Here is a 14,469-nt window from a genome sequence, read left to right on the forward strand (position 1 = left end):
GTTTCCTTCTATTCTGCAATTACAGTTGATGTTCACAGGAATATCTCAGCTGTCAATGCTAAAACTCAAGCTTTTGGTTAAACACAATTCTGGGATTTTTTGGCCATTGCACCTCAGGTTCATTTTGCACATTATAGATTCAGATGCGGTGTATCCTTAGAGAAGAATAATTTAGACACCTTATAAAAATAAAAAATTACTAATTTTTTAAGATCTTCAATTCAATGTTCAGTTTATTTTCTAAAATAAAAAACCATGCTCATTTTTAATATACACCATCTGATTCTTACCAAAGACATGTTTATATATATATATTTTTTTTTGCTTTTAATAAAGATCTCTATCTACAGTCCAAATCCTGAATGCCAATCTGCCCAACTGTTTTTTAGATTCCACTGAAGACAAAGTAGATCTGTATTATTTTAGGTGCTGGAAAGCAAATGTACTTGCAGAACTAGGTAATTATCTCCTCAGGCACTTGCCATTTGGCTAAACCAAGTTTAAAAGTTTCATTACTTATACAAAAGCAACAAAATTCCAGTCTTTATGGGCTTCTTCAGCTGACTTCACATGAAAGAAGTGCAGAAACAGAAATTCACATCAGCCATCTCACTAAGAGAAAATGCCATATTTCTTCTCCAAATCTTCAACAGAAATATCTTTCAATCCCATGTGGTTCACGTGATTGAACAATGCCTGTGTAACTGTAAGACAAAATCCCAATGCGAACTGTTATTTTTGTGATTCACTCTTAAGGACACTTGGTCCAATTCTTTCCTCAGTGAGAGTAGTTAAGTTTGAGGTTTGATTATACAGCTGAAATACAAGTACATTTTTAGAACTACTCAAGGCATGAAAAAAGTAGCAAAAGGAAGTTATTACTTTGTTTTGATGCCCACAGGCTGCCTAACAACATTTCCCTAAACAGGTATATAATCCTGACAACAAACAGACAGCTTTTATTTTGTTTACTATCTTGGCACTATGCCATTAAATGCAGAAGATAAAAGTTAATGGCAGATGGCAGATAAAGCTTACATCAGGTTAAAGGCGTAAATGCAATTCATAAGAGGAATTTACTTGTACTTCAGTAAGTCAAACAAGTGCTTTTATTTAAGGAGATTCACATATCAAAGTTTTGAAAGTATAGTGGTTATTAGAGAAACTCAGTTGTAGATAGTAAATCTGACATTACTTGGTCCCAGAGAAATGTTTTGCCTTTAAGTGTCTCATCTGGTGCGCTAAATAAAGAAAATGTTTGAGACAAAAACCACTTTCATAAACCATGAACTCAAGCCAGTGTCAACCTGAATTGCAAACTCATTTAAGTTCTCAAGAACAGGTCAGACAACCAGGCTGAGCGACTGCAATCATTATGCCTACAGTAAAGTCAGGATTGCCAAGAAATGGTTATAAATTGTGGAAACCGTGTAATTTGGATACCTTGCATCTCAGCTATAAGATTTCATACAAATACATCAATTTGCAACATTACCAGCTACAAATTGAAATGTTAGAGAAGTTTACTTTATCAGACTAAAATGCAGTGAAATTACCAATTTAAAAAAAAAGAAGGACTTAGTTTTCAGGTCTCAATAAGAAATTAAAAGATGAAGAAAAATTACATGACGTTCATATTAACTTCTAAAACAATCAAAAAGTTAGACAACTAACTAAACTTAAAAGATTATTACACTTAATAAACAACAAAAATAGCACTAAATTTTACATATTTCTTGCTACATTCTATAGTATCACAAACAAAGTTTAAAAAGACACTATTGAATTACTTACTTTTTTTCTCTGAGCCTGACATAAACATTATTGCCATATCAAATCTTTTTAATTCAGATAGCCTCTGGAGGATTTCAAGAATGAGCAATGGCTCCTCTTTCCTGAAAAAAATTATTAGAAATATAAAAATAACTACTCTTTATTAGAAAGATTCAGTAGCTGCAAGCAATATTAAAGACTTCAGGAACAAGAAATTAAAGGAAAAATGGAATTTCCTTCTGTTTCTCTCATATTCCCTGCCTTTACCTTCCCTGTTCATTCTTCCACCCAGCAAAAAGTCAACATCCAGAAATCTTTATGCAAGTATCATTCTGATACAGAGTAAGAGTGATGAAATATCTAGCAGCCCTAGACTGATGCAAGCTGATAGCTGTTAACACACAGAATAGCTATTATATGATTTAATGCTTACATTTTGCCATAATGTCACCACTTTTATACATACTGGGGTGTGCAAGGGGAAGTAGCATCTTGTGGTCACAGGAAGCTCAGCAAAAAGCACCAGATTATACTTGCCATCATTTTTATACATGCAGAAAATTTCTTGGTTGTGTTCATTTTACATTCTTCTGGTACACAGTAAACAGGAACTCTTTGTTACAAACACTAACAACAAACAGTATTTTTCTTTCATAGCTTGTCCTGTCTCCCTCCAGAAGAAATGTCTTTTACCTTACAGCAAACGATTTCAATTTCCTAGTCTTTACATGTCATACCACCAAACGTAGGACTGTATTTCTTACAGTGTTATGTTTCACCCACATGATGGATATTTGCTTTAGAGAAACCAAGGAAAAGGCTAACAATTTACATTTGCTTTTCCCCATAAAGCAACACAAGAAAAACATTCTGAGAATGCTCTCAGAGTAATTCAGAGAAGTGATACACTGTCTCTGACAGGCAAAATGAACTTTAATACTCAAATGGTAGCATGGATAGAAATTTCAAAAATAATTGTCAGGTCCTGTCTCATCAGACCTTCTAGCTCCAATACACATTTACTACAGGCTACTGTAAAATGCTAGCAGGTAATTAAAAATAAAAGTCAGAATGCATCACAATAAGCCTTGCACAAAAATGAAACCCTCTACTTCTCAGCTTTAGAAAGTTAATATAGAAAACTGCACAATATTAGCTTTATGTATAACAATATAACAGTATAACAATAAGCAATGTAATAAAAAAGAGGAGTTAAACTTACTCAATGTAGAAATCATGTAGAATTTTCAGTATCTGGTTAAACAAGTCTGGATCTAAGGATTTCTGGAACAGTTTTGAATAAAGCGAAGGTTCTATTTGCTTCGGAAAAAAAATAAACTGTTATTTTCAGGCAAAAAAAATACAGTTATGTCATGAGAATTAGAAATTAGTTTTTAGGATCTCTTGGACAACACTAAGTGCATGAAAGCAAAAATAAAAGGAAAAACAAGTCACTTAGTCACTAATAGTCACACTATTAGATGTTGAACAACTGTAATTAAGGAGGAAGTTCTTTACTGAGAGGGTTGTCAGAGGCTGGAACAGGCTGCCCAGGGAGGTGGTGGAGTCACCCTCCCTGGATGTATTTAAAGAGCGAGTAGACGAGGTACTTAGGGATATGGTTTAGGGGGTAGACAGGAGCGCTTGGACGTGATGATCTCTGAGGTCTTTTCCAACCGAGCGATTCTGTGTGATTAATTTTGGGGTTTTTTGTTTGTTTTGTGTGATGATGATGGTTAACTTCCTTTAAAAAAGATTCTAAGCAAATATTTTGCAAAATCCATACAAGCAGAAGTACACATTATGTAGATTCATGTGTTTCAAGCATTTGTTCAGTTTAAAGAGGTAAAAATTTTGCTGCATCTAATTACCCTAGAGGCACTCATTTGAAAAATCAGAATTTAACATGGTAACTAAATATATTTAAGTCTTTATAGAATAAGGGCTTATGCTTGAAAGAAGAGATTATGCAGAGACTGTACTCGAAGTGAGGTAAGTGAAGAGTCATGTACAAGAGGAGAAATACTCAAATGTGGATCAAACTACTCAGTACTACGTGAAGCCAACTAAAGAAAGGGACTATTGTACACTGTTAAGGCAATCTAAACATAGCTCCGCTTTCCATCCAAGTCTGCGCTGTTCCTTCAGTGTCAGTTGAAGAAACTGTCCAATTGATACTATGTTTCATACCTTCAGGTACAAGTACATAATTTCTGGGCAATCTTTCAACTTCCTGAAGTCAGACTCAAGCTGGAAAGAATTTGCAGGAACAGCAGGGACTGGAAAAGCAGATCCAAATGACCTTCTGATTTCTTTTTCTCTCTGTTTGTTCACAGGGAAAGATGGATGCAACACTGATGAAATTCCTTTCACGCTAGCAGGAAGCCTACAGAGAGATTTTGAAACACAATCAAGAAAACATTTAAGGAAATCGTACACTTAGTACCTAAATGGAGATCTTTCAATTCATTAAAAGCTAAAATACAATAAAAATATTTTAAAATACTGTATTTTAGTTTAAGCAGGTATCTAAAAAAAAAAACAAAAACCAACGAACTTCAAATTGCGGAAGCATTGTACTTGATTCACCTTTTCTCAAAAAAAAACCTCTGCAAGTACTTATGCTCAGCCTCTTTCTATTTTGTTTCTGGAAATAACTGCATCTTATGGTGCAGATTTCTACCCTGTGGAGCTGCAAAAAAATACCAGGTGTTTTGCAGTTTCATGATGCCAAACAATAACCATGTCAAATGAACAAACCGTTTCCAACACTGATTACAGTGGAGCTATTTTCTGTCCTACAACTTGTCAGTTAAGTCCGTTCAATTTTTCGAAGCTATAAAATGGCTAAGAAATATACTTTTTTCTTCGACACTTCACAGTAAATCCATCTGACTGAGCTGGAAAAGGAGGGTGTGGGAGGGTGTTTCTCAGAAATTCTTCAATAAGAATTCCATAAAATGTATTTACTATTAACAGAGTGAGGTGATGACAACACAGCAGACAACACTTAGAAGGGATAAAGTTAGGATAGTGGCTTCTATATTTCACTCTAGTTTCAGCCAGCAAGATTTGAGCTTGCACAGCCAGCACAGTGGAACTTGGGAACTCTGAGTGAACCTGAAGTTACTGGCTGCCTGCTTAGCAGAAAGAGCAGTGACAATCTCACCTGCTCCTTTTCTCACAACTGGTGTGCAAAGAATGTTTGAATTCTGCTTACAATCTGCTCTAAAATAATAGTAATAAAAATCACAGCTAGGGAAGATGAAGTGCACAAGAAAGGGTATGGCATACAGGAAAATATTATAAGTTTCCTTATATTTGAAGTGCAAGAACAAGACTAGTTCTCCATCTGACACTAAATAGATTATACTTGTCTCAACCAATGCGTGATCAAAGATGCAGACGTGTAAGAACTGCAGTTTCTTTCAGTATTTTCTTTTTAATTCAAATTCTCCAAATTATGTTCAATACCTCATCACACGTAGAAATCTGAAAATGAAGGTTGTATTTCAACTACGTTTACCCTTTAAAAATGGGATCAGGATTTTTATACTTACTGCAATGGTGACGCATCACTGATTTCTTCTATTTTCAAGTGCTTTGCTTTTGGAATGTCCATTGAAGTAAATTGATCATCCTGATCTAGTTTCTCTGTTGTTTCAACATTCATTGAATTCCTCCAGTTACTGACTGAAGAAGTAGTGCTGGGTAAATCACAGTCTGGTGTGTCATCATCAATTTCTTCAATGGCTATTCTTTGCAAAGGCTTCTAAACAGAACACATACCTCATGTCATGTGCATAGCCTAGACATCATCATCATATATAGGCCCCAGATAAATAGCTGTGTTTAATTTATTAAATTACAATTTCATCTGTAGTGGTGCACATGGAAGCTACTTTTAATAAAGATAAATGGCAAAAAAGGAAACTTTATGGCATTCTACAGGAAGCTTTATCATTATTGTATCGCTTTAACCTCATAAACCAGTGTATCCTTACCTTCAACTTAAAATTTTGAGATGATAAATATCTGTAACTTAGCCCCGCTGGTTGACCAAGTTACATACATAATACATATATTCATTATTCCACCATTAGAGGTCATGCTAAGTAAAATGCTTCAGCTTGTTTAAAATCTCTGCATGATATCCATTATTTTTGACCATCACCTAGCACCACCTTCACAGGTCTTTCAAGGAAGCACCATTTACTGGGGGGGGTGGGGGGGGAAGGAAATTAATTTCTTCAACATGAACATAGTGTATTTTGCTCTAGAAATACAGATGCAAATACACACAATTAGGCATACTCAGTGATTCAGACTTCTAGAAATGGCAGATTTCTGTTCAACTCAAACAATCCTACGAGAAATCTTCACAGCAATTTGTAAACTGCTTTAAATCATGCCAAAAAGTCCTGTCCTGTTGGTGTATTGATGACAGCACATGGTTTGCTTAGACTATATACCATCTCATCATAGTGCTAAGACTAGGAGACTGCCTGGTGGATATGAAACAAAATTACAGTTCTCTCTACAATCCTTGGGCGGTACTAAAACCACAGTTTTAGTGGTTTCCACAGATGCTTCACCTATACTTATTCTACCTTAACAGAGTAACAAAAAAAAAAAAAAAAAAAATCAATCTAGCATCTCCAACTAATTTAGCAGTCAAAGTAAAAACTAAATATAAAATTGTCTCTAGTATTTCAGCTATTTCACAACAAATTCTTCTAGGTTTCTAGAAATACTGTATTTGGTTATAGAGAGCACATACTTCTGCACCCCCAAAAATTATTAAAATAATCACACATTTTCTACTAAAATGATTCATCAGAATTACGTATTTAATGGCAATAAACAAAAATTTGAAATCATCAAGAGCAGAACACTACAGCACTCCATACAAAGTGTGAGTATGCTTTTTATTCACACAACTCACTACTGAATGTATAAAGTTTAAGTGTACTAAAAGGGGAAGTCAAATACATAAAGAAAGCTGATACTACTCTCTGTATCATCATAATTTGTCATATGTAGCTCATTAATCTGACTAAAAGCACTGATAATTCAAAGTGCTTCCTGAAACCTAATACCTGGCTATTCTACAGTTTATGTCGATGAAAACACAGACTCAAGACTCTTGCAGTAGGTGACACCAGCATGTAACATGGGTAGGCAACATGTCCTGTCAACACCACAGCTGCTATAGAAACTGTCAACAGCCGATGAAAAGAAGGGAAATTTACCCAGAGCTTTCTCAAGTCTGCAATTAAACATGGAGGCTCAACTGCCTCCTCATTTACTCTCAACTGCTATGTTAGCTATGGATTTAGGATAGGGTTGGGGGGTTGACTCCCCATTTCATGTTACAGTACAGGCATATATCATGTTTCTTATGCGTGGAAGTGTAGGCTGACCGCTTACATCACCACTGCTGTTACATATATATGGAAATGCTGAAGTTACGTTCTTGAAAAATATCGAAAGAGTAAATCTGTAAATTTTGGGCTTTCCACAGGCAAGATGCATCTATTAAAAGTTAGTCTACATAAGTAAGCAAGAAGAGGATTTTAACTTCAAGCTCTACTTTCCCACCATTGAAGTAACTTACAAAACAACTTACTGTTGATTTCAGGAGTAACGGATTATCAATCACTTTTACTATATTTTTTATTTCTGTTTCTTTTATCAATACTGCGGGATATTCTTGATGAGTCTGCTGTTCTTTTTCAGCTAATTCCTGGAAAGCAAAAAGAAGAAGAAGAAAAAAAGGGTAAGTTGTCTGAAAGATCAAAGGTTTGAGGAATAATTCTAAGATATGTTAAAAATTACATAATAAAGAATAGAAATATTCTATTACTATATGCTTACATTAAAAAAAGGCTAAAGTATACATACATTTCTTATTTTAGTGAGTTCATTTATTGCTTGTTTATTTCCAGGTTCCAGCTTCAGAACAGCTTCAAAATCTGAGTGGAAAAAATAATGTATGAAAACTGCAGACATTTCAAGATACAAAGTACTCCTGGCAATTTTTTAAACCTTCTATTTACCATTCACAGCTCTAAAATAATGAAAGGCAGGCAGTCATCCTAATGCCTGTATTGTGACCTAAATTTTAAACGCATTTTTCAAACTATTTCTTACTACTTATCATAAGCAACAATAGTTGTAATTTCAGACAAAACTGTCTTCTGATCATGTGGATACCAGCACAAAAGGTTTTACACAGTCAATGAAACACAACAAAACTCCATAATTCTTAACTTTTGCACTGATAACCTCAATTAGTCAGCAATTGATTTAATTGCCCCAGAAGATAAAAAAAATAAGAATGTCCTTCTCTCTTATCACACTTGGGCTAATTAGAAGTCATACCTTGTATAGCTTCTTTTAGCTTTCCAAGAGCAACTCTGGCAGCTCCTCTTCTGGCAAAGGCTTTAGAATAGGAGGCATCCAAAACCAGAGCTTGTGTACAGTCTTCTTCTGCCTCTTCATATCTCAGCAAAAGAGTAGTACAAAATTAATAATCAGTCTCAAGAGGTAGTTCCAACTGAAAAGACAGACCTACCCAAAACAATTAAAATACGAATACAGATCTTAATTAACTATATACATATAAATACACAACACTGAGCTAAAAAGTAGAATAAAAGTAAACATATTAAATATGTTTTCTCAGCACCTCGAAACTTCAGACAAATCTTTAGGCATCTCATGACACATAGCTGACTCTCTTTTTATCATTACAGAAAAATTCACTTCCTCTGTGAAAACAAACATTTAAAGCCTGTCAGAACAGAGTCCACTTTAAACATTAAATAGCCTTAAAATTGAAAGTTAGAATCATAGCTTTGTACTTCTGAAAACCAGAAATACCATTACAAAGACAAAAATACAAGAAAGGAGAAGTAAGCATATGTGAGAATAAACTTCTCTAAATCTGAATTTCTGTGACTTGTCCTTAATTATTTTAGAATGAGAAGTTGGTATATACTTGCATTAAGGTATCTGCTTCATTGCAAGATCAAATTCCCTCATCCCAGTTATACTTAGTTATATCCGATCATGTTTCCACTATGTGCTCATTAAAATATTTTCATTCATTTCTCTTCTCCTCCTTCAATCTACCATTAAATCTATGGAAATAGTTTTTGGGGTTTTTTTTGCAGTTCTTATCAGTTCTAGATGTTTATAAGATTAAGAATGAGCTTCTATTGTTTTTAATGTTTGGGTTCTCTTTGAAATATAAAGATCCATGACACACTGATTTATCATTCAGAATTTATTTTCTTGCTTGGTCATTCAATTAAAGTACCACTTCCTCTGATTCTATGAGAACATTATTTGCACTATGATGTCTTCTATGGCTTCAGTACTAAATTACAAGTGTTGTGCCAGAAATACTATCTGTGCAATCTATTTTATGATCTCATAATTTGAGATCAATATATTATCTCTACAGACACCCAGCCTCGTCATGTTAGAACAGGTGATCAACATAATGCTCAGCTCTCTGCTTCTCATGCTACCAGTTTAAAAGGATTAAACTACCATACCATCAGGGAGTTATAAATAAATAAATAAATAAATCAGATGTCAAAAACAGCAATATGGAATTTCTCTCATTTACTGGAAAGCATGCATTTCCTACTGTTACTGGATTGTCTGGATAAAGCTTAATTAAGAACAAACTAACTACACATAAATGTCTTCATTACTGAAGTTAAAGAAAAATGTTTTAAAATATGTCAATTTCCAGAAAAAACTCTCATGTGTTATATAGATTTAATAGCCAGATATAGATATAATCCACTTCTTTTTACAGTGCAATACTTAGTAGCTGTCTGGGTTTTATAGTCAAAAGAGACTTTGAGTAGGTCATTTGAGAAAGCTGAATATCTAGAATTTTACACACATAGAAGAATGAAAATCTAACTTCAGAAATTATAATTTTAGCCTGATGATATTTTGTTCTAAGAACTTCTTTCCTATGAAATGCATTGTAAGATCACACATATGGAGTTGTTCTCTCTCCCTTACTGTTTTGAATTAAAAGGAGCAACAGTAACTTGGATGAAAATCTACTGGATCACTCTTCCATGTAGTTCATAACAAAGAAACAAAAAGTACATGCAATAATACTTACTTTTCAATCTTTAGATAGGCCATGGCTCTGTTAGCTGGTAGAAGCGCATTGGTGCCATCTGCTGCTATACCACGGGTATAACATTCTATTGCAGTCTCATACTTTCCTTCTTTGAAATAACCATTACCCTGTAATATTTAGGTTAGAAAAAAAAGGGCGTTGAGAAAGATCAGTTCTGTGAGCTTTTCTTATCCTTTTTAGTAGAGAAGGTCACAATATCAAGAAGATGGATCACAAAGAACACCCACCACAGGGCAGATATTTATCGCATATTTCTTTATATTGGAGGCAGACCACAAAAAACCTGTAGTACTTCAAGGATAAGAAAAAAAAATTGCTACATGCATAGTTTAAGTGCAGGCTTAATGTTATAAGCCTATGACTTGTGATTTATCTTTGCCTTTAATGTGCAGGATTAGCCACCATGCACCTCCTGAATTGAAACAAGCTGACAAAGCTGAACTTTTACAATTCCCCTTTCAAGACTATTGTCTGCACTGCACAAATTCATCTTTATGCTGCTACATCCATGAAACGGTTATCCTCAAATATTACTTGGGCCCAAACATTGCTCTTATTTTCTAATTAATGCTTCATACAACAAAATTACATTAATTTTAGTATCTCGGAAACAAACAAAAAAGTATCTTTTGCTTCTCAATATTGAAGTCATGTATTACCTTCTCTGTTACTCACTGGCAAAAAAAGGCCACAGTTCAGACTTGACAGGATCCAATCTTGCCAGGAACAGGCCCACAGTGAATCAACTCCGCGACCAATAAAGTATTGCACTAGACTGGTATTTCTTTTCCGTGGCCTCTCCAAACTTCTGTTCCTTTTACCTACTTAATTATGCTTTCATTCTTTTCCTACTAGTTAACTCTTACTACCAATATAGGAAACCAGAATATTGATAAAAAGTCAGAAGTTAAATAGCTAGGTAAGAGAAAGAAAACTATTTTAGCTGATAATGTTGTTTCTTAATTGCAGAAGTGGGGAGGAATCAATAAGCCAATTGTGATTCAAGACCATGTATTAAGAAATACATTTTTCTTGTTATTGTTGCCTACACTCCCTGAAGTCCTTTTTCTAATTACTTTTCCCCATGCAATAGGTTTGAAAACACAAGAAATAGTCCGCAACTCTACTTGGACAAGCAGGGGATGAGATGCAAATAATCCTGGAGAAATGGGATATTTGTGAAATACAATTCAATTTCTACTTATCTTACTACATATTACAAATTTATCATGCACAATTTGGGCTGTAAAAGGCTACCTTGTATAATTATTCCTCCAGAAGAGTCCAAACAGACCTCACTGTAACCATTCCCTCCCTATAGGGCCCAAAACAGGAAACAATTAAGATTATGTCAAATATACTGTTTTTACTGTTCAAGACAGTATCAGGTTTAATTAACACATCTGCCTCGCTAATAGCACACCACTTTCCTAGTTCTCTTTTGTTCCACCAGATTCTGTGACTTACCAGATCTTTTTCTGTAATAGCCTTTTGCTTGAGCTGCTGGTCTTCAATGCACTTCTTCTCTTCATCTGTTAATTCTGATTTGACCACATCTTCAAACTCTTTCTGTTCTGAACTTTCTTTTGATGACAGAGCCTGCAAAGATATAATTTTTCCCTCAATATTTCCCCCACTTACATGTTTTCAGAACATAAATTACAATAAATTCTAAACTTCTGAGATGCAAAAATCTGCCAAGCATTTTAACAAAAGTGTCTGTGTCATAAGTTGAATGCAAATTGAAGCAATCATTCTAAACTGTTCTTGAAAATGTATTTCTATGAGACACTGTGAGTCAGAATGTTACTTGGTAAATACAAAGTATGTAATTTCTGAAGCACAGTGTAAAATGACCCATGGAAGCTGTCTTTATGTATTCCAATTCAAAAATCATTTATTTCTTCAATTACTGGAGACTTTGAGTCTTCATTCTGAAAATAAATTTTTCAAGCACTTTCAACATTACAGTTGAAGAGGTATAAGCATATTCACATAGTAATGCCAGGTGAGTTTATATTTAAAAGGTCATCACAATCAACGTTCTCTCCCTGTCATGAAAGGGATGAGACTTGCAGTGGAGTATTATGTTATGCTAGCATTAAACCCACTTTCTGGTTCGGTATACCACAGCAATCAGTGGGACTACAAGCAGGTAACAAAATACTAAGCATGACTGAAAAAATCATTAACACAGGAGGTAGGAAAAACATCTGAGGGAAGATGGTTTTTTTAAAAGCATACACATTGGTGCACACATCCAATCTTAGTCTGCTGTTCCACCATTATACTAATATTCTGTGATTCTATACTGATGTTTGCATACATGCTAGTTAATGCAGGAGAACCTCAACCACAGATTTTGACCTCATTGAACTTCAAATGTCAAAAAAGCACATGAGATTTTGCTGAACTATATACTTGTTATACATTTAAGTTGATACAAACTGAACAGGGTGTATTAATTTGTGTTAGGGCCTATTAATCCTATTACCTGATCAATTTTCTTCAGTTCATTTTTTGCTTCAAAGTTGTTTGCATCCAGCTCTAAAACCTTTTCATAATCTATGAGAAGATCAGAAAACAATATTTCAGGTAGGTAATAGAGGCTAGTAACCACAGTATAAAATAAGAGCATTCTTTTCAGATGATCCTTTTTTGTAGTCACCTAAAAAGCCCAAGATATTACATAGAACACATTATTCCAAGGCATTTAAAGCTGAATTATTCTAAAACTTCTAATATCTATAGTAATAATTTAGACTTGGTACTTGAATTTTACCTTGCCAGAAAAATATGCAATACAGTATTTCATTTCTTTGTTTACAGGAAATGAAAATTAAATTCCCATAACAAATAAGCATATCACACAAGCTTTAATCAAGCAAGCAGACAAGCAGTTGTTATAAATTTAAGGGAAGAAATTAAAAAAAGACCCACCTTCTTTAGCACCCTGAAGATTTTTCAAAGCAAACCGAGCAGCCCCTCTTCTGGCATAAGCCTTTGTGTAATTTTTATCTAAAGCAAGTGCTAAATTGCAGTCAGATTCTGCAACAGAAAACCTATCAAAAATACAAGTAAGTTAGTTTGGACATATCTAGGTAACAAAACCCAATACTTCAGCAACTTAGCATACTCTGAAGCTTTATGGGTTCTCTCTGAAGTGGAAATCTTACATGCTTCAGAAAGGGCACAGAACAAGCATTTAAACATCTCTCGATTTAGAACACATTAAAACAGGAAAGGAAAACAGAAAAAAATCTCTACTGCAACAGAAAGAATAACCAACTCTCCTATACCCTTCAGCCAAAACAGATTCAAGCCTTAGCAACAGAGCTTACTGACTCTGAACGGCAAATTAGATACTGAACTTCCTCTCTTTTTTTGAAGTCTTACACTCTAACACAGAAGACAGTGAACTTCCAGCATGAAATTAGAGCAAAAAACCATGAGACTACCAGATTCCTTACTTATCCTGGCAATTCCTATTTTACTTTGAAACTGCAAAGCAGGTTGCAACAGCAGTCTTACACAGACTGTACTGCAGCATGATAAATAATATAATCAAGAATTAAAACCTGACAAAAAAAACAGAACACAGCATATGAAAGAAGAAAATATTAAGGATTTAACAATGCAAGTCTTACTTTTTCATTCTATAAAAAGTCGATGCTCTGTTTGTGGGCAATACTGGATTGTACGGATCATAATGCATCCCTCTAGTGTAGCATTTTATAGCTTCATCAAAGTTCCCTTGTTTAAAGTAGTTATTACCCTGTGAATAGAAGGAAGTCTTATTAATAAATTACTGTACACTGACAGACATTAATATTTGGTTAAAGAAATTAAAAGCTTGCATTTTAGACCTCTCAAACATCTTTATCATCTCACACAAAGTACTGCTTTACTGTAAAACATCTATTTTAAGTAAAATATTCTAAGTATCATAATATCATTTGGTTGGAAAAGACCTTAAAGATTATTTAGAGTCCAACTATAACCTGTCCACTACTAAATCATGTCTCTAAGGACCTCATCTACTAGTCTTTTAAATACCTCCAGGGATGGTGACTCAGTGACTTCCCTGGGCAGCCCATTCCAATGCTCAACAACCCTTTCAGTGAAGAGATTTTTCACTTGTTACTTGGGAGACCAATCCCCACCTTGCTACAACCTTCTTTCAGGTAGCTGTAGAGAGCGATAAGATCTTCCCTCAGCCTCCTCTTCTCCAGGCTAAACAATCCCAGTTCCCTCAGCCTTGTTGCCCTTCTCTGGACACACTCCAGTGCCTCAATGTCCTTCTCATAGTGAAGACCCAAAACTGACCACAGTACTCAAGGTGCAGCCTCACCAGTGTCAAGGACAGGGGCATGATCACTTCTCCTGCTGGTCACACTATTTCTGTTACAAGCCAGGATAACATTGGCCTTCTTGGCCACCTGGGTACACTGCTGGCTCATACTCAGTCAGCTGTTGACCAGTACCCTCAGATCACTCTTTGCCAAGAAATCTTTCAGCCG

General features: G+C 34.8%; 1 protein-coding gene across 1 annotated transcript in view; it reads right to left on the bottom strand.

Moving 5' to 3' along the window:
• Window positions 1–215: 215 nt before the first annotated feature.
• Window positions 216–14,469, bottom strand: part of RPAP3 (RNA polymerase II associated protein 3) — a 16,058-nt gene continuing 1,804 nt past the window's right edge. Inside the window, exons 4-16 of the mRNA XM_010191739.1 lie at window positions 13,597–13,724; window positions 12,890–13,011; window positions 12,444–12,514; window positions 11,417–11,548; window positions 9,929–10,056; window positions 8,158–8,279; window positions 7,678–7,748; window positions 7,403–7,519; window positions 5,334–5,545; window positions 3,964–4,159; window positions 2,996–3,093; window positions 1,795–1,895; window positions 216–704 (exon numbers count right to left, since the gene is read on the bottom strand). Of these exons, the coding sequence (XP_010190041.1) occupies window positions 613–704; window positions 1,795–1,895; window positions 2,996–3,093; window positions 3,964–4,159; window positions 5,334–5,545; window positions 7,403–7,519; window positions 7,678–7,748; window positions 8,158–8,279; window positions 9,929–10,056; window positions 11,417–11,548; window positions 12,444–12,514; window positions 12,890–13,011; window positions 13,597–13,724 (1,590 nt within the window). The 3' untranslated portion in view covers window positions 216–612. The remainder of the gene's footprint in view (window positions 705–1,794; window positions 1,896–2,995; window positions 3,094–3,963; window positions 4,160–5,333; window positions 5,546–7,402; window positions 7,520–7,677; window positions 7,749–8,157; window positions 8,280–9,928; window positions 10,057–11,416; window positions 11,549–12,443; window positions 12,515–12,889; window positions 13,012–13,596; window positions 13,725–14,469) is intronic.

The sequence above is a fragment of the Mesitornis unicolor genome, unplaced genomic scaffold (assembly GCF_000695765.1).
Source record: "Mesitornis unicolor isolate BGI_N332 unplaced genomic scaffold, ASM69576v1 scaffold5549, whole genome shotgun sequence".
NCBI lineage: Eukaryota > Metazoa > Chordata > Aves > Mesitornithiformes > Mesitornithidae > Mesitornis > Mesitornis unicolor.